At 37.2% G+C, this 26532-nt stretch overlaps 1 protein-coding gene across 1 annotated transcript in view; it reads right to left on the bottom strand.

Annotated features, from left to right (window-relative positions):
- The window catches only part of LOC105884793 (hyaluronidase PH-20-like), a 29587-nt gene extending 3617 nt beyond the window's left edge, over positions 1 to 25970 (bottom strand). Inside the window, exons 1-3 of the mRNA XM_076006593.1 lie at positions 25499 to 25970; positions 4482 to 5641; positions 3928 to 4017 (exon numbers count right to left, since the gene is read on the bottom strand). Coding sequence (XP_075862708.1) covers positions 3928 to 4017; positions 4482 to 5432 — 1041 coding nt within the window. The 5' untranslated portion in view covers positions 5433 to 5641; positions 25499 to 25970. The remainder of the gene's footprint in view (positions 1 to 3927; positions 4018 to 4481; positions 5642 to 25498) is intronic.
- Positions 25971 to 26532: the final 562 nt, after the last annotated feature.

Here is a 26532-nt window from a genome sequence, read left to right as displayed (position 1 = left end):
ATGTTGGTGGAGGGTTTGTCATACATGGCTTTTAACATTTGTAGGTATGTTCCTTCTATGCCTAGTTTGTTGAGGGTTTTTTTTTTCATGAAGAGTTGTTGAATTTTATCAAATGCTTTTTCTGCATCTATAAGATGATTATATATTTTTCTTCTTAATTGCTTTTATGTGGTGCATCACATCTATTGATTTGCACATGCTGAGCCCTCCTTGCATTCCTGGGATGAAACCCACATGATCATGGTCATTTTCTTTTCGATCTTCTTTTGGACTTAGTTTGCTAGTATTTTGTTGAGGAATTTTACATCTATATACATCAGGGATATTTGTTTGTAGTTTTCTTTTCTTGTTGTGTCTTTCCCTGGCTTTGGTTTTATGGTGATACTGGCTTTGTTGAATGAGTTAGGAAGGATTTCCTTCCTCTCAGTCTTGGAACAGTTCTGGTACATACCCATTTTTTCTTTGGTCAGTCTGACATAATTCAGCTGTGAATCCATTTGGTACTGGGCTTTAGTTTGTTAGGAAATGTTGTATTAATGATTCCGTCTCACTACTCATTTTTGGTCTGTTCAGGATTTTTGTTTCTTCTTGCTTCAAGCTTGGGAGGTTGAATCTTTCAAAAAATTTATCTATTTTCTCTAGATTTTCTAATTTTTGTGCACAGAGGGATTCATAATACTCTCAGGTGATGCTTTGTGTATCTATGGTATCAGTTATAATGTCTATTTTCTCATTTCTGATTGAGCTGATTTGAATCCTCTTTCTTCTTTCCTTAATCTGGTTAATAGTCTATTGATTTTGCTTATCTTTTCAAAGAACCAACTTTATGTTTCACTGATCCTTTGTATTGTTTGGGGGGTTCTGATTTCATTTAGTTCTCTTTTGATCTTTATTATTTCTTGTGTTCTGCTAGCTTTTGGTTTGGTATGTTCTGTTTTTCCAGTTCCTGGAGATGAGACATTAGGTTATTAACTTGTGATCTTTCTGTCTTTTTGATGTAAGCATATAGTGCTATAAACTTCCCTCTCAGCACTGCTTTTACTGTATCCCAGTGATTTTGGTAACTTATATAACCACTCTTATTTAATTTAAACAATTTTGTGATTTCTATCTTGATTTCATCATTGACTCAAAGATGATTCAATAGCACACTGTTAATTTCCTTGTATTTGTATAATTTTGAGAATTCCTCTTCAAATTGATTTCTACCTTTATTACACTGTGGACTCAGAAGATATACGATATGATTTAAATTTTTTAAAATTTTGTGACACTTGTTTTGTGGCTTAACATACGGTCTACCTCAGAAAATATTCCATGTATTGATGAAGAGGAATGTATGTTCTCTAGTTTTCAGGTTGAATGTTCTGTGAATGTTAGGTCCATTTGTTCTAGAGTCCCATTTAAGTCCCATGTTTCTTATTGATTTTCTGTATCAATGATTTGTCTACTGTTGTCTCTAGAGCGTTGTAGTCCCCCACTATTATTATATTGCTATTTATTTCTTAGGTCTACTAGTATTTGTTTTATGAATTTGGGAATTTTGGTTTTAGGTGTATATATATTTAGGATTGTTGATCTTCTTGTTGAATTGTCACTTTATCATTATATTATAACCATTTTTGTCTTTTTTTGCTGTTGTTGAATTAAGTCTGTTTTATCTAGTATAAGGAATAGCTATTCCTGCTCACTTTTGGATTCTGTTTGCATGGAATATTTTTCCCACTCCTTTACCTTAAGTCTGTGATAATCTTTACAAATTAAATGGGATTCTTGGAGACAGAAGATATTTGGGTTTCATTTGTTTATCCATTCCACCATTCTATATTGGTCATTTGTACCATTTACATTCAAAGTTAATATTGATATATGAGATACTGTTGCAGTCATCATGTTGATTGCTACCTAGTTGCTTTTTATTCTCCTCTGTGTTAAAGTTTTATAATAGTTGTGAGTTTTTACTTTCAAATGTTTTTATACCTGTATCAACCATTCTTTTTCATGTTTAGATGACTTTTTATCACTTCTTGTAGGGCCAACCTAGTGGTAGAAAATTTACTTAGTGTTTGCTTGTCTTGGAAAGACTTTATTTCTCTTCAATTATGAAACTAAGTTTTGCAAAATTCATGGCTGACACTTACTCTTTTTAAGAATACTAAAGATAGCACACCAATCCCTTGTGACATGTAAAATTTCTGCTAAGAAGTCAACTATTATTCTAATGGATCTTCTTTGCAAATTATTTGATGTTTTATCTCACAGCACACAGGAATTCCTCCTTCACACTGACATTGGCCTGTCTGATGACTATGTGCCTTGGTGATGTCCTTTTTGAAATGAAACTCCTAGGATTTCATTGACTTTCTTGTATCTGGATGTCCAATTCTTAAGCAATACCACGGAAGTTTTCCTCAAATAATCCCTCACATAGGCTTTCAAAGCTTTTTACTTTTTGATGTTTTCCTTCAGGAATACCTACAATTGTCATTTGGACATTACACATAATCCCATTACTTTTGAGAAACTTTGTTCAATTCCTTTCTTTATTTTTTATTTTTGCCTGACTGGGTTAATTCAAAAGACTGGTCTTGAAGCTTTGAAATTCTTTCTTCTGCTTGGTGTAGTCTACTATTAAAATTTTCCACCATGCTTAATATTTCCCTGAATGGCTGGGCGCAGTGGCTCACGCCTGTAATCCTAGCACTCTGGGAGGCCAAAGTGGGCAGATTGCTCGAGTTCAGTAGTTCGAAACCAGCCTGAGCAAGAGTGAGACCCCGTCTCTACTATAAATGGAAAGAAATTAATTGGCCAACTAATATATATACATATATATATATGCGCCACCATGCCCGGCTAATTTTATATATATATATATATATATATATATATATATGGCATGTCACATTAACCTACTCTTTGAAGAATGTCTGATCCATTCTTCCTCAGAGTAAGGGTGAAGCTCTCAGTTTTCTTTAAAAGACAGAAAAGAATGTGGAGAATTTATAAATATCTATGAATTTTTAAATAATAGAATCCTTGATAAAGGAGTTTATGAATTTGAGAAAACAACTAATAAAAATTAGGAATACACTTAGTAGAATTATAGTTTTAAAATAATTTTCTGACATATAAAAGATTTTACCAAGGGATACAACACCTTTCTCTGAACTTATATTTTCTGTTGTTTCTCTTTCTTGAAGATCAAACTAGAGACATTAGAATTATTCAAAATAGGTAGAAGAGCTCAGATTACCTTAAAAGAATTTCACAAATGCAACTGCTCTTAAGTATTTGTAAATAAAGTAAGAATATGGCTATTCTATCTGAAGGATAAGATATGAATATATTCCTTCTCAAAAAGTCTCTTGTGGTCTTAGAATATAAAATCTCATCTCTACAGGTTCTAGCATAAGATCCCTGGGCAATGAGCTTCAACTGACATTCTCCATGGCATGTTCATCATTAGAATTTCCACATGCATCAGAGAAAGAAAAGTTCAGTTCCAATTTATCAGTGACAATTTGACAGCTTTACTCTTACACTGAGTCAAGAGGATTGAAGAGGTGGGAGAATAAAGACCTGATATGGAGAGTGAAACAAGAATAAAAATAACGGAAGAGCCATTTAATAACTCACCATGTCAGAAAACTGATATCATAATCTTGTTTTTGCTACTTAATAACTATGTACCCTATAGAAATTCACTTAATCTCACTGAATTTCTGTTTTCCCAATGGAAATGTTACAATATACCCTGATTTATAACAACCAAACAAATGCAAGATATTTTGATTCAGCCAGTATTAATTAAGCTTCAACTACTATATGCCTTATATAGAACTACTTATTTTATTGTTTAATACCAAACAATCCTCAAAAATATTAAAAGTAGAAATATTTTCATCTATTTCCTACCAATTCACTTACCGCACTTCGCAGTAAACTAAGGCCTCCCCATAATACAACTCCAGAGGCTCCCAGAGCAATACTTTCACCAAGTGTATTCACCAGGTCATCCTGGCAAATATAATAGAAAAAGATAGCAGATAAAAATAAAATGAAAGTGTTATATTTAAAATATTAATACCAAAGATAAGCATGCTGACCCAATAATAGTAATTTAAATATTTCTCCATTATTTCTACCTTTTACACAGCCATTGCCTTACTATAAAAAATAGAGATTATTATTGTTTTAATTACTTCTATTGACAAGACAGCAGGCCTATGAAAGAAAAAACAGTAAGTGAGTCAATATACTCTCTATACTACCTAATTCTCCATGCTTACTAAGAGATCATGAGATTACATTAAAGATTAAACATATTTATTTTACATTCATTTAATGATGTAAAACTACTAGTGTGTACATTGCTAAATGACACTAAAAGCTAAACTTCACTCCCTTCAAAAATAATATGAAATTTCACAAAACAGTTTTGTGCACACTATTTCATTGTCCTCATACCTTGATTTACTTACCTGAGAAAGGTATTTCAAAATTAGATCAAAAAAATCTAGTCGGGCATATACAAAAACTGGAAGTGGCCTTGCAATATCAAGAAATTTGGAAATCCTAATGGCTTCATAAATTCGATTACGTGCATAGAGCGCAACTTGTGTAGAAGACAGTCTGCTACTCAAGTAAATAGATGGAAAAAGGGCAGTGCTTTCGTTCCACAACCAGCTAAGAGCATCATTTCTTATTTTCTCTATGTCAAAGCAATCTCCAGTGAAATCTTGTTGATTATAATTATAGTTGTAACAATCAGGAAAAAGATAATAGCCCCATAAGCGATGTGGCCGAAGTAATTTTCCCAATTTTAAAGTCTCTAGCATGAAATCCTTTGCTGCTTTTTCAAATTCAACTATGGCTATGTTGGTAGCTTCTGTGTCATTAAGGTGTAGATTTTGTTGCCTGACCAAGTCAATAGACTCACTCTTATAAACATGTTTAGGTTTCCAGTTTCTTCCCCAAGTGGGCCTCCATTCTTTCCAATCAATGACAGCCAACCCGGTATCATCATTTGGGATGTAAAAGACAATGTCTTTCTCGGCTTTGTCCAAATGCTTTTTTAAGGGTGCCTTCTGGGGAATTCCTCCATGTATAAGTCTGCCTGTGATATCTATATAAGGATAGTAGCCAAGTCTATCATTATAAAATATTGTCATATTTTGCCCTGTGACATTTTCTCGAGGGCTTCCTACTAAAGAGAAGAGGCTCAGATCTATTGGCCCATCCAGCCCTGCAAGACAAAGTTCAGATGGGGCATTCCAGGCCCAGAGGAAAGGCACATCTGGGAAAAGAGGGGGTGCTCTGAAATCCAGAGCCAAGCAACATGGAATCAGAAGGAAGGTGAACACTGTCTGGGATACTGCATTGGACCCAACAAAGCTCCTGAAAAAGATGTTCTTGAACCTTAGCACTCCCATTGGAAACAGCAATGACTATAAAAAAACATATTTCCTCCTACACACTTTGATTTACTCGATATTAGATGTAAGATATTAGAACATATAAAAGAGAGTAGAGTGAAGCCACTTTGTTGTTTGATAAAGAGGTACAATGATTGTATTACACCTAAATATTGTTCTTCTTGTTTTATGTACCAGGAATGTTTTGCAAGTTGCATCACCTATAACTGATAAAAGAAACATAGAATATATTATTATGTTGCATTTTATAATAAAGATCATAAGCTTTACCATGTTCTAAACTTTAAGTGCAGGAATTTTAATTGTTTTTTTAATTTATTTTTTATATGAAGGGGGTAGTGGGGAGGGGGATCTAATTTCTTTTCTTTTTCTTTTCTTTTCTTTTTTTTTTTTTTGAGACAGTCTCACTCTGTCGCCCTGGGTAGAGTACAATGGTATCATTGTAGCTCACTCCAGCCTCAGACTACTGGGATCAAGCGATCTTCCTGCCTCAGCCTCCTGAGTAGCTAGCACTACAGGTGTGCACCATGATACCCAGCTAATTTTTCAATTTTTAGTAGAGACAGAGTCTCGTTTTTGCTCAGGCTGGTCTCTAACTCCTAAACTCAAGCAATCCTCCTGCCTCGACCTTCTACAGTGCTAGGATTACAAGCATGAGCCACCATATCCATGCTTAATTCAATTTTAAAAGATGGAAAAGCTAGTCCTGTGTTTGAATCAATAAAATTATTTCCTCTTACAAATGATGCAAACTCTATAATGGTTAACATTTGTTTCATTTTCCCAAATCATTACTGAGCCTACAGAGAGGTGAAGGTAACTATTTTTCCTTTTGCCTTCCCCGGTGTACAGAATGTTGTACCAAGCAATGCCTTGGCAAAAGCCCGTAGAAGGAAAATAAATTCAAAGTTGAACTTCTCATTCATGTTTATTGCTTCTCAAAAGATTGTTTTATAGTAGTCTCTAAATATTGAAAACAATATCTTATGGAATCGTGATCATTTTTTTTCTTTTCTTTTTTTGTTTTCTTTTGTTTGTTTGTTTTATTTGAACAGGCACAATAAGGGGATAGGGAAAAGTCACTTCTGCTAGAGATAATAAATCAAAAGTTTGCTTGGACTTAACCAACCAAAACTCTTCTCCTGCTCTTTGTCCTCTCCTGCTCTTTTGAACACTGTTTGATCAAGTCTTACAGTAATATACTCTCATGTTTAAGTCAATAAAACAGTTTACTACTTTATATCTTCTACTCAAAGGATTGGTTCTATTCTAGCTTTAAAAAAAGCAATATATGGATTTTGGTCTTGTTATTGTGTTTGATAAGTGACATTATGTTGTCAGACTGATTTTCAAAAAATGAAGTGTTATAGCACACACTGTTGCTATATGGTACCACTTTTGTGGTACAATGAAATAGGTCTGAGCCAAGGAAAAGAAATTAAACTATGTATTATTCAGCATTTGATATTTGTAAAAGTTACCTACAAGAAGACATATTTAAATGTTCTGTGATTCTAAAAGAAACCTTTCTTTTTAATTAGACTAGTACTATACTGCTATGTAAAGGAATAAGAATTACACTATTCTTTCCATGAATATTTGTCCTTACTATAGCAAATTATCCATTCATTCTCATCATTGAAACATAAATTACTCTAAAGATAAAACCTGCACATGAGATTTGGGCCTTGTAGAAGAGAGAGAGAGAGAGAGGGAGAGAGAGAGACCATAGTCAGAATAGAATGAAATATCAAGAACCATTAGAGTCTAATGTTTTGAAGATAATAAATTTTTCCCACATGTTTAGAACATATAAAGTAGCTAAAGATTTTTATAGTTTAAACCTTATAAACTTTTTTACTCAGGACCTAGAAAATCTTCAGCTAAAATTAATATTGGGGCAAAAACTAATTCCTTTTAAAAACCAAATGTCAACACAAATACCTGAATGGCAGGGAGTGGGAGAAGGAAATGAAATAAAGGATTAGCTTTTCCTATGTCTCGGGGAAGGAGTAGGCTAATCTTATAGAGATTAATATTCAAATCTATTTCCACACGATCATTTTATATAAGAAAAACAAGGGGCAGAATAATCCTATTGAGAAGATCTCTACCTACAGAAATCTTCAAAAAAGAAGGGACACATCTATCCTTGAAAATTGACCGAATGAAAAATCTCTACTTTAGTGAAAATCCAAGACAAAGCGTTGAGACACAGAATTGGCACAAAATTGGGGCAGACTTAGAAGTCAGCATCTAAAACAGCATTTTCCTATTACTTAAAGTATCTAATAGAGAACTTTCCCTATTTAAATAGAGAGCCTCATGTGCCTGGAAATCATCCCTTAGCACTCTAGCCTGCGGGACATAGTGAGACCTTATCTCAAAAGAACGTTTTAAAAAAACCTTATACCTGGTGCAAAAGAATTTTATCATTATCACACATACTAGCAAAATCCTTTGAACCAGGACCCCCTTGTCTGAGGAAAAGTCCAAAATTATTTTGTAATAAAAATTATATAGCTATGTGTAGATATCCACATATGTGATATTCACCAATACATATAGAAGTATCTATCAAAAGAGAAAAATATAAAAAGCAACTTCAATACAAAATGATAAATTCTTAAATATGGTATTTCAGCCTGAGGGAATTTATGCAGGTATCAGAACTAGATATAAAGATAATGAAACAACATGTAAAGGTATTTGCCTAAAATACTAAGTGAAATAAACTACAAAAACACACACTATAATTAGACATATACAAAAACATGTAAGTACATGCTTAAGAAATTGATAACATTTAGAAAAATTTAAAGAAAGATGTAATTTCTGAATATACTCTGTGTGTATTTTTTTTTAAGAGACAGGGATTTTCTCTGTCCCCCAAGATAGAGTGCAGTAGCCCGATCATATCTCACTGTAACCTCAAATTCTTGGGCTCCAGTGATCTTCCTAACTCACCATCTAGAATAGCTGAGACTACAAGCACACACCCACACACTCACTTGATTTTTTTATTTTTTGTGGGGACTTAGTTTCCTCATGTTGCCCAGGCCAGTCTCCAATTTCTGGCCTCAAAAACAATCTTCCCAACTCAGCCTTCCAAAATGCTGAGATTACAAGGGTCAGCCTCCCTGTCAGACTTGTTAAATATATTTTTGAGCTTCTAATTTTCTTTTATCCAATCATCATAATGTTTCTCAAATAAAAAGTGGAAACAAAGTGAAGAAATTAAGTGTGCCAGAAGAAATTTGAGCTTAGCTTCTCTTGAGTGGAGGAAGAAAAAGAACCATAAATATCCCTACACTTTATTCAGCAGGATGCTTGTACAAGGAGTTCTTGTTTAATTTTTGGGAAGAGGACGTGCTGTTTGGGATTTTTTTTTCAAATAAATTATGTTGTATATATTTAAGGTATACAACATGATTTTATGGAAAAATTGGGGTTTTTGAGGTAAGGAGAAAATAATATCAGACAGAAAAAGCCAAACAAAAGAGCCAGATTTCTTAGCTTAATACTTTGTTCTTCTTTTCCAAAACAAATGCTTCATTTCCATAACAAATGCTTTCTCCTTAGAGAATTATAACGAATGGATATAGAAGTCAGTTAGGAAACTGTCTCTAGAATCTACCTTTTGGCGTTCCCATTTCCCATGAGTCTATGAATATAGTAGCTGTAAGGAAATAACTGAATTCAGAGAACTGAGAACCCAGATATAAAACCATCCTCATACTGCCATCTAATCTTTAACAAAGCAGACAAAAACATACACTGGGGAAAAGAATCCTTATTCTATAACTGGTGCTGGGAAAACTGAATAGCTACATGTAGAAGACTGAAACAGGATCCACACCTTTTACCTCTCACAAAAATCAGCTCACACTGGGTAACAGACTTAAACCTAAGGTATGAAACTATTAGAATTCTAGAGGAGGCCGGGTGCGGTGGCTCACGCCTGTAATCCTAGCACTCTGGGAGGCCAAGACGGGCGGATTGCTTGAGGTCAGGAGTTCGAAACCAGCCTGAGCAAGAGCAAGACCCTGTCTCTACTATAAATAGAAACAAATTAATTGGCCAACTAATATATATATAGAAAAAATTAACCAGGCATGGTTGTGCATGCCTGTAGTCCCAGCTACTTGGGAGGCTGAGGCAGGAGGATTGCTTGAGCCCAGGAGTTTGAGGTGGCTGTGAGCTTGCTGACGCCATGGCACTCACTCTAGCCTGGGCAACAAAGTGAGACTCTACCTCAAAAAAAAAAAAAAAAAAAGAAAAGAAAAGAAAAGAAAGAATTCTAGAGGAAAATGTTGGAAATACTCTTCTAGACATTGGCCTAGGCAAAGAATTTAGGAAGAAGACCCCAAAGGCAATCACAGAAACAACAAAAATAAATAAATGGGACCTGATGAAACTGAACAGCTTCTGCACAGCCAAAGAAATAGTCATGAGAGCAAACAGATAACCTACAGAATGGGAGAAAATTTTCACAAGCTACACATCCAATAAGGGGCTGATAACTAGAATCTATTTAGAACTCACGAAAATCAGCAAGAAAAAAATCAAACAACCCTATCAAAAAGTGGGCAAAGGACATGAACAAAAATGTTTCAAAAGAAGACAGAATAATGGCCAACAAACATGAAAAAATGCTCAACATCTCTAGTCATCAGGGAAATGCAAATCAAAACTGCAATGAGATATCATTTATCTCCAGTAAAAATGGCCTTTATCAAAAAGTCCCCAAACAATAAATGTTGGCCTGGATGCGGAGAGATAGGAACACTCCTACACTGCTGTTGGGACTGCAAACTAGTTCAACCTCTGTGGAAAGCAATATGGAGATACCTTAAAGCGACACAAGTAGATCTACCATTTGATCCAGCAATCCCACTACTGGGCATCTACCCAAAAGAACAAAAGACACTCTGTAAAGAAGACACCTGCACTCGAATGTTTATAGCAGCACAATTCACAATTGCAAAGTTGTAGAAACAACCCAAGTGCCCATCAATACATGAGTGGATTAATAAAATGTGGTATATGTATACCATGGAGTACTATTCAGCTATAAGAAACAATGGTGATATAGCACCTCTTGTATTTTTCTGGATAGAGCTGGAACCCATTCTACTAAGTGAAGTATCCCAAGAATGGAAAAATAAGCACCACATGTACTCACCAGCAAATTGGTATTACTGACCAACACCTAAGTGGACATATAGGAATAACATTAATCGGGTGTGGGGCACATGGGAGGGGGAAGTAGGGGATGGGTATATACATACATAATGAGTGTGAGGCGCACTGTCTGGGGGATGGTCATGCTTAAAGCTCTGACTCAAGGGGGGAGAGAGGGCAAGGCCAATATACGTAACCTTAATTTTTGTACCCCCATAATATGCTGAAATAAAAAAGAAAAAGAAAAGAAGTAAAAATAGAAAACAATCAAAATATCCAATGAAGTAAAATAATAAAATAGATGTTAAACTAAAAAAAAAGAACTGAATTTAGACATTATCCTCTTATCATTAAAATTATTATTGACTTTTAATATAAATTGTTATAAATATGAAGGTAAAAATTCATACATGAGACAGATATTGATAAAGACAATATTATAGCTTTGGTGAAAGCAGACATGACATTACTGAAGGGGGAGGGGCACAGGAGAGAGTCAAAGGTTTCAGTCTTCACAAGGCACCTCCCCAGTCTCCATTTCCCTATAGTCCTCATAACAACTAACATGATCTAGGCATTATTACAGGACTGAAAAGATAGCCTCTAGCCTCATGATAATGAAGGTAATTTTAATGTATCTAAAATACTTCCATAAATATTGTGAGAATCATTCTTTAACATGAAAAATAAAAGGCAAAATTCCTCATGAGCATCAGGCCCCAAGTTTATTGTCTTTGTATCCTAATCACATTTTGTAGAATGTGTATTGTTTTTCGGGTACTTACTTCATAAATTCAACCAAAAGGCTGACTTATACCTCCAGGTCCAAGGAGTTGCTGGGACTACGGGCGCACGAGGTCTGGCTAATATTTAGCTATTTTTAGTAGAGATGGGGTCTCAATTTTGCTTAGGCTGGTCTCAAACTCCTGAGCTCAAGCAATCCTCCGCACCTCAACCTCCCAGAGTGCTAGGATTATAGGCATGAGCCACAATGCCCAGCCTTCAAAGAGTTAAGAGGAGAACTACCATTTGATCCAGCAATCCCATTACTGGGCATCTATCCCAAGGAAAAAAGGCATTCTATAAAAAGACATCTGCACTCAAATGTTTATAGCAGCACAATTCACAATTGCCAAGATGTGGAAATAGCCCAAGTGCCCATCAATACATGAGTGGGTTAATAAAATGTGGTATATGTATACCATGGAATACTACTCAGCTACAAAAAACACCTCTTGTATTATCCTGGATGGAAACGGAGCCCATTCTACTAAGTGAAGTATCACAAGAGTGGAAAAACAAGCACCACATTTACTCACCATCAATTGGTACTAATTGATCAACACATATGTGCACATATGGTAGAACATTCATCAGGTGTCAGGCAGGTGGGAGGAGGGAGGGAGAGATGGGTATATTCACACCTAATGGGTGCAGTATGCATGTCTGGGGGATGGGCATGTTTGTAGCTCTGAGTTGGGCAGGGCAAAGGCAATATATGTAACCTAAACATTTATACCCCCCATAATATTCTGAAAAAAATGTTTTTAAAGTGAAAATCATAAAGTTTTCCTCTAAGATGTGATTAGATAAGAAGTTGCCCCAATCTGTTAGCTCTGTAGTATTTAACCTATTTGGTGAAGAAAGGCAGCCTTTCTTCCAGTCAATTAAATAAATAATTAATCTTTTGAGAAGTTAAATCAGTTATTTAGTTTTGAATTAACTTGTACTTTGAATTTCAGCAAACTCAAAATTATAGCCAATGGTGACACTCTGAAATGAAGATGTTCAAACAAAAACTGAAGCTACCAATCAGAAGCCATGGAGCTGTCCAAAAAAAAATCCAGTACTGAGCAATAATTGAATGAGTCAAAACATTTTATTCAGAAAAACTATTGCAATATGTTCAATGAAACCTCAGTATTTATTATAACTGAGCTCAATTCCAAATACAGCAAGGAAAAATGGGAATTTATACCCAAAAAGCAATGTGTGGGGTCAGTGGATAGAAAATTACTAAGGGGAAACATCAGGGATAAGGGGGATTCTGGCTAAACTGACCTAACAATATTCTTGCTGGCAGCTGGCCAGGGTGATCAGATATCACTTGAGGGATGATGGAGGAAGAAGAACCCCTAAGAGTGAGTGATCTGATACAGAGAATCGGGGATTCTTGCTACAGCTGGACTCTAAAAGGAAGGACACAGAAGCACAGATAACTAAACAGAATGCACGGATGAGCTTGATTAGTTTGGTCAAGGGGAGAATCTTTGTCAGTCTCCCTTGTTGTGCATGCTAAATGAGTTACTTAATTAAGTAAATGAAGTTGATGTACTTTGAATTTCAGTAAATTCAAACTTATGGACAATTACGACACTTTAAAATCAAGATATTCAAACAAAAAGTGAAGCACATCATCCAGAACCCATAAAGCTCAGCCTTATTCAGAAGACAAGTATGTTTTCTAGAGCCAAGCATGAGGCTGACACTCAGATATGACTGAAACTAAATAACTGAATAAAGACTTGAACAGCCTCTAAATGCAATGTGCTAATCAAAAACACAATAGCTCTGCTAGGGATGCTCTCTGCAATGCCACTTCTGAAACCCAATGCTAAGCTCAGTGATGCTTGACTTTCAGTCAATCCAACATCCCACCATCATAATCCTAGGACCAAATTCTAGTTCTTCCGTGATTAAAGTGGCTCAGCTGCCTGCACTAATAAGCAAAAGGGCTTAGTATCAAGTCAAGTCAAAGTTTAAAAAAGTAACAAACACTTCTATTACTACAGGTGCATTGCATAATGAATTCACAAAAGTGTAATAGCCATAATATGGGCTATGAGTCTGCAATTTACCTTATATTATTATATAATAATAGTGTTTCTCTTCCCCTGGCCAGTCAGATGACTTTTGGGATTTATTTCTCTGATTTTCCAAAGTCACACTTACTAAATCTGACATATATGGGATTATATTAAAGATCCAAATGGCCACTATGGTCAAACACAAACAGAAACTACCTATGTGTTCAGAAATTCCCTTTGTCTAAAGGTACTAGGGACCCAACCTCATCAAATGTAACTAAGCACATTAAGCAATGATTAAGATAAATGCCAATAAAAATAATATATGATATTACCTTGAAAATACAACATGATAAATATTTTTCCTCTTATCTAATTAAGATATTTGGAGCCTATAGAGATGCCAGTCCTTTAAATGGAGCAATTAGGATGCAGATAGAATTTTCCTTTAGGAAAGATGACAGGGTCAAAAATCTTGTCAGAGTTTTAACTGGTTAATTACCTATGTTTTTAAAAAGACATGTACTCTCATCTACCTTAAGAATGCACACTTTTATTTCTCTACCCAAGTTCACAGGAAAAAAAATAAAACATGTACATTTTGAAGAGCTGGGCATGGTGGGTCACTCTTGTGGTCCCAGCTACTTGGGAGGCTGAGGCCGGAAGATCTCTTGAGCCCAGGAGTTTGAGGCTGTAGTGTGCCAATATCTCATGTGTGAACAGCCACCAAATTCCATCCTGGGCAAAACATAGAAATCCTCGTCTCTTTAAAAAAAAAAAAAAAAAAAAGGAATGTGCATGTTGTGAAAATGAAACTATGCCTGAAGCCCTAAGTAATAAAATGTCTTCCCAGAACCAACTGCCATCATTCTTTCTAGGTAATGGTGTAATATAAAGTACAAGATTAGAAAATATTTATGCCACAAAGCAGCACGAGAAACATTAATGTCTTTCTTTACAATGACTTTTTTCTCACCTTTGCTTTTAACCTTTTATTTTTTTTTTTTCTTTTTTTTTTTTTTTAATTATTTTTTTTTATTTTGGCATATTATGGGGGTACAGATTTTAAGGTTTCAATAAATGCCCATTTCCCCCCCTCCCTCCAAAAGTCTGAGTCTCCATCATGACCATCCCCCAGATGGTGCACATCTCACCCACTATGTATGTATATACCCGCCCCCCTCCCCCCTCCCACCTGCCCAATACCCTATTACTGTAGCACCTATGTGTCCGCTTAGGTGCTACTCAGTTAATACCAGTTTGCTGGAGAATATATCTGGTGCTTGTTTTTCCATTCTTGGGATACTTCACTTAGTAGTATGGGTTCCAGCTCTAACCAGGAAAATATAAGGTGTGCTATATCACCATTGTTTCTTAGAGCTGAATAGTACTCCATGGTGTACATATACCACATTTTATTAATCCATTCTTTGATTGATGGGCACTTGGGCTGTTTCCACAGCCTTGCAATTATGAATTGTGCTGCTATAAACATTCGAGTGCAGGTGTCTTTTTTGTAGAGTGTCACTGGATCATTTGGGTAGATGCCCAGCAATGGGATTGCTGGATCAAATGGTAGATTCACTTGTATCGCTTTAAGGTATCTCCATATTGCTTTCCACAGAGGTTGAACTAGTTTGCAGTCCCACCAGCAGTGTAGGAGTGTTCCTCTCTCTCCGCAACCACGCCAGCATTTATTGTTTGGAGATTTTTTGATAAAGGCCATTCTCACTGGGGTTAAGTGATATCTCATTGTGGTTTTGATTTGCATTTCCCTGATGATTACAGATGTTGAGCATTTCTTCATATGTTTGTTGGCCATTCTTCTGTCTTCTTTAGAAAAATTTCTGTTCAAGTCCTTTGCCCACTTTTTAATGGGGTTATTTGATTTTTTCTTCCTAATTTTCATGAGTTCTAAGTATATTCTAGTTATCAGTCCCTTATCGGATGCATAGGATGCAAAAATTTTCTCCCATTCTGTAGGTTGTCTGTTTACTTTCATGACTATTTCTTTGGCTGTGCAGAAGCTTTGTAGTTTGATCATGTCCCATTTATTTATTTTTGTTGCTGCTGTGATTGCCTTTGGGGACTTCTTCATAAACTCTTTGCCCAGGCCAATGTCTAGGAGAGTGTTTCCAACTTTTTCCTCTAGAGTTCTAATAGTTTCATATCTTAGGTTTAAGTCTGTTATCCAGCGTGAGTTGGTTTTTGTGAGAGGTGAAAGGTGTGGGTCCTGTTTTAGCCTTCTACAGGTGGCTATCCAGTTTTCCCAGCACCATTTATTGAAGAGGGATTCTTTTCCCCAGCGTATGTTTTTGTCTGCTTTGTCAAAGATGAGACGGCTATATGAGGATGGTTTTATATCAGGATTCTCACATATGTTCCACTGGTCAATATTCCTGTTTTTGTGCCAATACCATATTGTTTTAATTACTACAGCTTTGTAGTATAGTTTAATATCTGGCATATTAATGCCTCCCATTTTGTTTTTGTTGCCTAGAATTGCTCTTGATATTCGGGGTCTTCTTTGGTTCCATACGAAGCGTAAAATTATTTTTTCTATATCTGTGAAGAATGCTGATGGGATTTTAATAGGTATTGCATTGAATCTGTAGATCAGTTTGGGTAGTATAGACATTTTGACGATATTGAGTCTGCCGATCCACGAGCATGGTATGGATTTCCATCTGTTTACATCCTCTGCTATTTCCTTCCTCAGTGTTTCATAGTTCTCCCTGTAGAGGTCTTTTACCTCTTTGGTTAAATATATTCCTAGGTACTTTAATTTCTTTGTTGCTATTGTGAAGGGAATTGAGTCTTTGATTTGGTTCTCAATTTGATTGTTGTTGGCGTATATGAATGCCTCTGATTTCTGTGTATTAATTTTGTATCCTGAGACTTTACTAAATTCATTGATCAGTTCCAGGAGTTTCTTGGTTGAATCCTTGGGGTTTTCTAGATACAATATCATATCATCAGCAAACAGTGAAAGTTTGATCTCTTCTGCCCCTATTTGGATACCTTTGATTCCATTTTCCTGTCTGATTGCTGTAGCCAAGACTTCCAGCACTATGTTGAATAGAAGTGGAGATAGTGGGCAGCCTTGTCTGGTTCCAGTTCTAAGTGGGAATGATTTCAGTCTTTCCCCATTCAGTATGATGTTGGCTACGGGTCTGTCATATATGGCTTGTATCATTTTTAGGTACGTCCCTTCTATGCCTATTTTCTTAAGTGTTCGTATCATGAAAGGGTGTTGAATTTTGTCAAAAGCTTTTTCTGCATCTATTGAAAGAATCATGTGGTCTTTGTTTTTGCTTCTGTTTATGTGGTGAATTGCATTTATAGATTTACGTATGTTGAACCATCCCTGCATCCCTGGGATGAAGCCCACTTGGTCGTGGTGGATTATTTTTTTGATAAGTGTCTGGATTCGGTTAGCTAAGATTTTGTTGAAAATTTTTGCATCTATATTCATTAGGGATATTGGTCTGTAGTTTTCTTTTTTTGTTGCATTGTTTCCTGGTTTTGGTATCAGAGTAATATTCGCTTCATAAAAGGTGTCGGGGAGGTTTCCGTTCTTCTCGATGTTGTGGAATAGTTTCTGCAAAATAGGTACTAGTTCTTCTTTGTAAGTATGGTAAAATTCAGGTGTGAAGCCATCTGGACCGGGACTTTTCTTTTTAGGGAGATTTTTAATTGCTGTTTCTATTTCAGCTGTTGAGATTGGTCTGTTCAGGGAATCTATTTCTTCCTGGTTGAGCCTAGGGAGGCTGTGTGTTTCTAGAAATTTGTCCATTTCCTCCACATTTTCCAGTTTGTGTGCATAAAGATTTTTGTAGTATTCATAAATTGTATCTTGTATCTCTTTGGGATCAGTTGTGATATCTCCTTTTTCATTCCTGATGGAGCTTATTAGAGATTTCTCTTTTCTGCTTTTCGTTAGCTTAGCCAATGGCGTGTCAATTTTGTTTATTTTTTCAAAGAACCAACTTTTTGTTTTATTAATCTCCTGAATAGCTTTCCTGTTTTCAATTTCGTTTAGTTCTGATTTGATCTTGTTGATTTCAGTTCTTCTGCTGGGTTTGGGGTTGGTCTGTTCTTCTTTTTCCAGCTCTTTGAGTCGTTTCATTAGATTGTCTATTTGTGATCTTCTTGCCTTTTGGTTATAGGCATTTATGGAGATAAACTTTCCTCTCAGAACTGCTTTAGCTGTGTCCCAGAGGAGTTGATAACTTGTCTCTCCATTGTCGTTTTCTTCATAGAAGTTTTTTATTTCCGTCTTGATTTCTTCATTTACGAAGTAATCATTTAGTAGGAGGTTGTTTAATTTCCACGTTTTTGTGTAGAAATGTGAGTTTCTGTTAGGGTTGATTTCTAGTTTTATTCCACTGTGATCTGAGAAAGTACATGGTATGATTTCTATTTTTTTAAATTTCTTGAGATTTTCTTTGTGTCCTAGGATATGGTCAATCTTAGAGAATGTCCCGTGAGCTGATGAGAAGAACGTATATTCAGTGGATTTTGGGTAGAATGTTCTGTAGATGTCTGTCAGACCCAATTGTTCTAGAGTTTTGTTTAAGTCCATTATTTCTTTATTAATTTTCTGTTTGGAGGATCTGTCTCGTGCCGTCAGTGGGGTGTTGAAATCTCCGGCGATTATGGAGTTGCTATTAATCCATTTGCTTAGCTCCAGTAAGGTTTGCTTTATGAATCTGGGTGCACCTAAGTTGGGTGCATATATATTTAAAATTGTTATCTCCTCTTGTTGGACTGTGCCCTTCACCATTATATACTGACCCTCTTTGTCTTTTACTACTTTTGTTGGTTTAAAAACTAAATCGTCTGAAATTAGAACTGCCACACCGGCCTTCTTTTGGTTTCTATTTGCTTGGAATATTGATCTCCACCCTTTTATTTTTAGTCTATGTGCATCCTTGCAGGTTAAATGTGTTTCCTGAAGACAGCATATACTTGGCCTGTATTTTCTTATCCATTCAGCCAGCCTATGTCTCTTGAGTGGAGAGTTTAAGCCATTCACATTTATTGAGAGAACTGATAGGTAAGGTAGATTACTGATCATTCTGTTGGGTTGGATGTTGTTGCTATGATTTCTGTCTTGAGCCATTGTAATATCTGGCCTTTAATATCTTTGGGTTTTGGTTGTTTTTATATCCGTGGATTATTATTATGATGTTCCGTGGGTAACGCTGTTTTAAGTACTTCTTGTAGGGCTGGTCTTGTCTTGGTGAATTCTCTGAGCCTTTGCTTGTCTGAGAATGTTTTTATTTCTCCTTCATATATGAAGCTTAGTTTTGCAGGGAATAATATTCTAGGCTGGGCATTGTTTTGTTTCAAAAGAGTGAGAATGGGGCCCCAGTCTCTCCTTGCTTGTAAAGTCTCATTAGAGAAGTCTGATGTTATTCGAATTGGCTTTCCCTTGTATGTCACTTGCTTCTTTTGTCTTACAGCTCTTAGAAGGGCCTCTTTAGTTGATACTTTGGTCAGTCTGATGACTGCATGTTGTGACGTCTTCCTGTTTGCATTGAATCTCCCAGGGGTCCTCTGGGCTTCTTGAACTTGTATATCGAGATTTTGAGCAAGGCCTGGGAAATTTTCCTCTATTATATCTTCAAAAAGCTTGTCCAGCCCTTGAGTGTTGTCTTCCTCCCTTTCGGCTAAACCTATGACCCTCACGTTAGGTTTTTTCACATAATCCCACAGCTCTTGTAGGCTTTGGTCTTTTCTCTTGTTTCTCTGCTGTATTTCTGTGACTGATTTATTTAATTGGAAGGTGTTATCTTCAAGCTCTGAGATTCTTTCTTCTGCTTGATCTACCCTGTTCTTGAGACTTTCCACAGTATTTTGTAGTTCTCTGAGTTGATTCTTCATCTCCAGGACTTCGGTTAAAGTTTTCTTCACTGTGTCAATCTCTTTGTTGAACCTTTGTTCCATTTCTTGGAGGTTTTTTGTGTTTTCTTGGTGTTGGTTATTGAGTTGTTGTTGCAGCTGGGTGAGTGTTCTTATGATCCACATACGAAATTCCTTTTCTGTCATATTGGTTGCCTGATTTTGGTCGGTGTCCGTTTCTAGGGGGCTGGTGCTCCTCCTTGGGGGTGTGTTTTCCGTTTGGTTCTTCATATTTCCTGAGTTCTTTCGCTGACTTCTTCCCATGTCGATCAGTTGTTGTTTCTTTCCTTAGGTTATTGTTTGGGTATTCACACACCTTGTTTAGTTTCTGAGGCGTTAGGTGGTGCCTGTGGGTGAAATTGGACCACTCCCTGTATATTGAGTCAGTGGATGCCGTGGAAAGGCTGTGCAAGATGCCGCCCCTGTCAGTAGGTGGCGTTTGCTTGGAGGAACAGGCTATGGTGTTGATTTTGAGTCCTGTTATCAGCTCTTGTTCTGGGCGGAGCTGGGTTGGGTAAGCCTGCCCTCAGGCCGTTAGCAGGGGTCAAAGTTCTGTTCTCAGCTTACAGGGAAAGCTGTCAGGGCAGGGCTGGAATGGTCCCGCTCAGCCAGAAAGTCTGGAGGTGGGGGTGGGGCTGTCTGAGACCCGCAGTCTGCAGCAGGCCTCGCTTCTTTCCACCCTCCCCAACTCTGCAGCTACTCCTGGGCCTCTGCCAGCAGGCCAGACCACAAGCCACCAGGCCTCCCCGGACTGTGGTGCCGGCGGGGAGGTTCCCTGCACAGGAACGCCACCTGGGTTGGGCGCACGGCCTCCTCCTGGGAGGAGGGTTGCCCTCTAGGACGCCGATCCGCCCCTGGAGGCACACAGCCCTCAGTAGGCTGTTCGCGTATAATCCTTCTGTGCCCGGGGCAATGCTAGCCCTCGGTGCAGGGGATCTGGTCTGCAGGTCCGACCTCTGGGTCCCAGAGTTCAAACTGTATTCCCACCAGGGAGAGGATTTCCGGTCCTAATTCACCCACAGGGAGCCCAAGCTGGATCTATGTCTCTCAGCCTCTGAGTCGGCACCGTTTTCCTGGGAACACGGTGCCAGCAGCACCTGGGAGGGCGGGCGGGGTCCCAAACGGGAAGGTCCCGTTCCCTGGAGGTGCCTCCGGCTGGTGGCTGTATTGTCTCTCTGGGCAGCCGCGGGTAGGGTCGGCGGAGGGGAGGAGGAGGCAATATGGCGCCTGCCGCGCGGCTCGGGTCCGTGCACACGGAGGTGCCCGGAGGAAGTTGGGAACCTGGTGCCACGTCTGCTACAGGCTCACCGTTGGCAAGCGGCGGCAGTCTCTGGGCTGATGTCCGCAGGTCTCTCCACCCGCTGGGGAGCCCGCCAGCAGTCCCGAATGCAGGGGAGGGGAAACAGCAATTCCACCTACCCTTGCCGCTGGTCTCCGGGCTGCTCCGGTGGTCTCAGCCTCCAGTTCTCCTCCGCAGCCTCCTCCCGTGGAGTCTCCCGGGGTCTCAGGTACCCCTCCTTCCGGCCCTTGTCCGCTGTATGCTCGTCTTCTTGCTTCTTTCCTCTAGTTTCTGCTAGAATTGGTCTTTTCTGTAGAGACCCTCTGTCTGGCGGTGTTATTCGTCCGCCATCTTGCTCCGCCCCCTCCGCTTTTAACCTTTTATTTTCTATCTTAACTGAGTCTTCTATCTGTTCATGGGAGCTGGAGACTGGTGACACACATGTCTAAAATGATTGAGGAGCCCAGATCCAGAAAAGGATTGAGGCTTTATTTCCATTTCTAGCTCTGTCATGCAACAGCCTGAGGATCCAAATTACTCAATCTTCAAATATTTAACTATATGGGTAATACATAAATGTATCTAACTTCCAAGAGTGCTAAGATGTGTGAAATGATGCCTGTAAAGTATTTTTATAGAAATCTATGTAAATCTAAAGTGTAGGGTTACTTCCCCTAGACTACCAATATTATTAAATCTTGATTATGGCTTATTTGAATTTATTCCAAACTATAAGAAGGGCAGCTGTAATAGGTATAGAGAGAGTTATTTTTGACCATTTGGGAGCCAAAGGACAATGTATATAATTAGATTACAAGTATCTTGAGAAAACCTTAGAGATTGTAAATTCCTAGCCCAAGAACATCACAGAAATATTTACTATGGACACTGATTTATACAATATAGAGATGTTTGGGAGTAATAATAACATAATTCTCCTTTAAAGAATGTGGTTAATAAAAAATGAGAGACAGGAAGAGTCTTAACTAGCAAAATTCATTTCAAATTGTAGAAACTCAGAACAAGTTTTGCTTATAATTAAATTTCCCCTTTATCTCTACCAATATGAGAGGCTGTTGGTGATTATCCTCAACAGAGATCACATGCTTCTCCTTAAAGGGGAAATAGGAGAGCTAAATCAACCCTTCCAGGGGAGAGTTTGGTTAGGCCTTCACACAGTGAATTATCTCTGACCAAAATCTAATTAGAAAGAGCATTTCAGAGCATCAGCTAAATATCACCTACATAGTCCTATGCATTTTAAGTACAATAGAGGGTAATTGTCAGATAATGATCCAAGAAAGTAATATTAGGTAGGCTTACACTTAGCATTTTTTTACAAACTGAACTCACAACTTAAAAGCTGGCCATAAAATAAATTTAATTGGTTGTATTGAGCATTTTTTAAAATAAGTAAAATAGACTTTAAAGGTTTAGCATAGGATAGGATAGGTTAAGACAGGAAGTAACAGAGTGCCATTGCATGTAATAAGGGTATTATTTTATGACCCTTTTCATTCAGTTATATATTTATATATGTGTATACTGAGTAAACAGTGTAAGATGTATTTTTTTTTTACTGTGTAAGGGATCAAATCACTTGGATACACAAAAGCCTTAAAGTCTGACACACCAGGGTTTTGAATCCTAAGGGCAGCCACTTTATTACAATTAACTGGCCTTAAGCGAGTTACTTAATCTTTTCAGTGACCAGAAGAGAATTTTTATCTGAGGATTCCTTAAGTAATATCTATAAATGTCTAAACTACTGGAATTAAGTGATTTAGTTTTCTAGATTAGGACCAACATGCCTAGAATCTGGCTTCTCAGTATCAATGTAACCGTGCCCAAACTATGTAACTTTACCTCACCTTAGTTTTGTATTTTAACTGTAAAAGGTACATATTAAGCAACCATCTCATATGTCTGCTGTGAGATTTTAATGAAATTTACATAAAATGAAAAAATATACATAAAACACTTAACCCAATGCCTGTGAAGGGGTTCAGAACATACACATTTTGGCATATTGTGAGCTGGAGGTAATTGAGCAATAGCAGAATATCTTATGAGAAAGGGCTCTCTGATTGCATCCTTGCTGCTTGAAGCAAAACATAAAATTTCTCATGGACAAGGTATCCTCCCTATACCAGGAAGAAGAGAACATTTTTTTATCTATAATTCATACTTACTAATCGCACCTATTTATGGGGTACAAATAATGATAACATCAAGGTAATTTTAATATCTATCATCTCAAACATTTGTCATTTATGTTGGGAACATTATAAATTCTCTCATCTAGCTATTTGAAATTGTACAGTAAATTATTGTTCTCTCATCTAGCTATTTGAAATTGTATAGTAAATTGTTGTCAAGTATAATCACCCTTTATCCCTATAGAACACTAGAACTTATTCCTCCTATTGTACTGTAATTTCGTATCCATTAACCTACTTCTCTTTATCCCTCTTCCTGCCTACTCTTCCCGACTTCAAATAACTACTATTTTACTCTCTTCTTCTATGAGATCAACATTTTTAGCTTCCACATATAAGTGAAACCATTAGGTATTTTATTTTCTGTGCTGGGTTATTTAACTTAACATAATGTCTTTCAGCTTCATCGATGCTACAGCAAAAGACAGGATTTCATTATGTTTTGTGGCTAAATTATATTCCATTGTGTATATATACATTTCCTTTATCTATTCATCTGTTGATGGACACATAGATTGATTCCATATCTTGGCTATTATGAATAATACTGCAAAAAATATGGCAGTGCAGGTATCTCTTTGACACACCAATTTCCTTTCCTTTGGATGTATAGACAGTAGTGGTATTGCTAGATCATATTTAGTTCCATTTTTTAGTTTTTTTAAGGAAATTTAATTCCATTTTGCATAGTGACTGTACTAATTTATTTACATTCCTAACAAGAAAGTATAAGAGTGCCCAGGCCAGGTGCAGTGGCTCACACCTATAATCCTAGCACTTTGGGAGGCCAAGTCAGGAGGATTGCTTGAGGTCAGGAGTTCCAAACCAGCCTGAGGAAGAGTGAGACTCTGTCTCTACAAAACATAGAAGAATTATCTAGGCATAGTAGCACATGCCTGTAATCCTAGCTATTCAGGAAGCTGAGGAGGATTGCTTGAGCCTGCTAGTTCAAGGTTGCAGTAAGCTATGAAGCTATGATGATGCCACTGAACTCTAGCCTGCGCAACAGAACAAGACAATGTTTCAAAAAAAAAAAAAAAGTCCCCTTTTTCTGTACCCTCACTAGAACATGTTCATTTTATGTCTTTTTGATAATGGCCATTTTAACTGGACTGAGATGACATTTCCCTGTGGTTTTGATTTCCCTAATGTTTAGTGATGTTGAGCATTTTTCATCTATATTCGTGTCACTTAATAGCAGAATATCTTATGAGAAATGCATAATTAGGCAATTTCAACATTGGGCAAATGTCATAGTGTATACTTACACAAACCTAGATGGTATAGCCTACTACACACCTAGACTATATGGTATAGCCTATTGCCCTGGGGCTACAAACCTGTACAGCATGTTACTGAATTCTATAAGCAACTATAACACAATGGTAAGTATTTGTGTATCTAAACATAGTAAAGGAAATGCATTACTGCATGACATTAAATGATTACATCTTTAGGCAATAGGAATTTTTCAGTTCCATTATAATCTTATAGGACCGCTGTGATTGATGATTGACCGTAAGGTTGTTATGTCATACGTGACTTCTTGGCCATTTGTATCTCTTCTTTTGAGAAATACCTATTCAGATCATTTGCCCATTTTTTAATCGGACTAGTTTTTCCTGTTGAGTTTTGAGTTCCTTGTATATTCTGGATATTAATCCCTTGTTGAATAGATAGTTACAAATATTTTCTCACATGAGAACATTCTTATCACTGGAGACTGGGTGTCAATGCTGAAATAGATACATACAATCTTACTAAAATAACCCCTATCTTTCATTAGTTCTCCCATATATTTCCTAGTCACTACCCCACAAATTACTTCTCCTAGAAGGTTAAACCTCTTTTCTTTGTCTTCTAACTCCTCTACAATTTATCACTCTTTGTAAAAAAAAAAAAAAAAAAAAAAAACAAAACACCATGATAGTGATAAAGACATTAGTAACTGAGATTTTCCTCATTTCGGCACTCCTTTATCATTGAATCAGATGAAGAAATAAATTTTTTGAAGAAATAAACCACTTCCTTCACAGAGGTAATAAGTGGTTCCAGCTCTGGCTTTTACAGCACAAACTTTTGCCAAATCACCAAATGTTTGGGCAGATGCATAGGCCAGTCTCACATAACCTGTGGCAGCTCAGCTGCTTCCCTAATTAGGCTACCTAACACCAGAAATTTCCTATGGGTAGACTAAAAATCTACAATAACTTGGTAAGGAGACAAAAACCAAATCTTGTAGTTGCCCAAGCCATACTGCACATCCCCATCTTCAATCATCGGAACAAGTGGAACATAAAATTCTAGACATAAAAATGACTTTAGAAAGAACCTGGATTTAAATGGCTAAAGGCATTACCTTCGGCCCTTACAAAAATATGTTATTCTCCAAATATAGACATAGAATAACCTCTTTTATAGTTTTTGGACATCTTATATCTACTGGCATTTCAAAATCTTATATTCCAGAATTGAGTAAACATTATGGGAACTTGAGTGGACAATTCGATGTTATGATTAGCTATTATACAAGAAATAGTATTCTTGGAAAATATTGTCCATAAGTAAAAAAGGTATGACCTTCACTGATTGATAAATCTTGCCATCTTTTTTGACCAGGAATTCAGGTGAACATCAAGATTTTTAGGAGAAGGCATGCACTGTTACCTTGCTGAGGAGGACCTGATGATGTACTGCTAACTGCCTACATGACCATGATAATAAAAAAAAAGAAAAATCTTCCTGGATTCACATGAGCCACACCAAGCTAGATCTAAACCATCATTCCCAGGACTACTGGAAGACCATTCTTACAGTGACCTCATAATAAGAATTTCAGAGCCAATTCCAAGGCTCTAGAAGCAAGATGACACCACAAAGTGATCACAGATCAAGAAACTTTGTTGCCATCTATTTTTCCTGCTTTTAAGTCTCTCTCCTTCCTGAGGCAGTGGTGGGGGGGGGCATTTTTTTAACCTAAATGTACCCTTTCTCCTTCATTTATTGAAATGTGACTGGAGATTACTTGTCTCAATCTATACTTCTCTCCCTCTGATCCTCCACTATGAGTTCTCTTTCAACTGTATCTCTCTCATTTTAGCCTTGCTGTTTTATTAACAAGTCAGGCATGACCTGACACCCCCTTACAATGCTCTCTCCAACCTTGGTCATGTTAACTAATCAATATGATTGCTAGTTATGTCAACATCTACATAGTGTGAAGAATCCTGAACTAATTTTCATTTCTGCCAATGTGAGCATCTGGTGGACAAATTGTGGAAGATGGATGCATTAATGTGTATGGTATCCATGACCAGAAAAACAATGTCACTACTACCTTCCCTTCTGGTGAGTTTATTCAGCCAGGAAAAACCTCTTTGTAAGCTCAAGGATGATCACTTGCTCAGGGTAAAGATATTGGAAGCAATTTATTTTCCATGTGTTAAAAAGAGACATGGTAAATGGACCCTTCCTATGTGGCAAACCAAGGTGATATTGCAATCAAACCCTGTGGTTTGATTCCACACTCAGCATCTTCAAACCCTTTATGGAGGTCATGAGTGGTTCCAGCAATGCCCATTAAGACACAGGCTTTTTCCAAATCACTAAGTGTTCCGGCTGGCTCATAAGTCAGTCTTGCAGAGAACCCAGAGTAGCTCAGCTGTTTCCCTGATTAGGCTACTTAATAAAAAAAAAAATTT

The sequence above is a fragment of the Microcebus murinus genome, chromosome 9, assembly GCF_040939455.1.
Source record: "Microcebus murinus isolate Inina chromosome 9, M.murinus_Inina_mat1.0, whole genome shotgun sequence".
Lineage (NCBI taxonomy): Eukaryota > Metazoa > Chordata > Mammalia > Primates > Cheirogaleidae > Microcebus > Microcebus murinus.
Note: the sequence above shows the minus strand (reverse complement) of the source record. Positions and strands in the feature narration are given on the sequence as shown.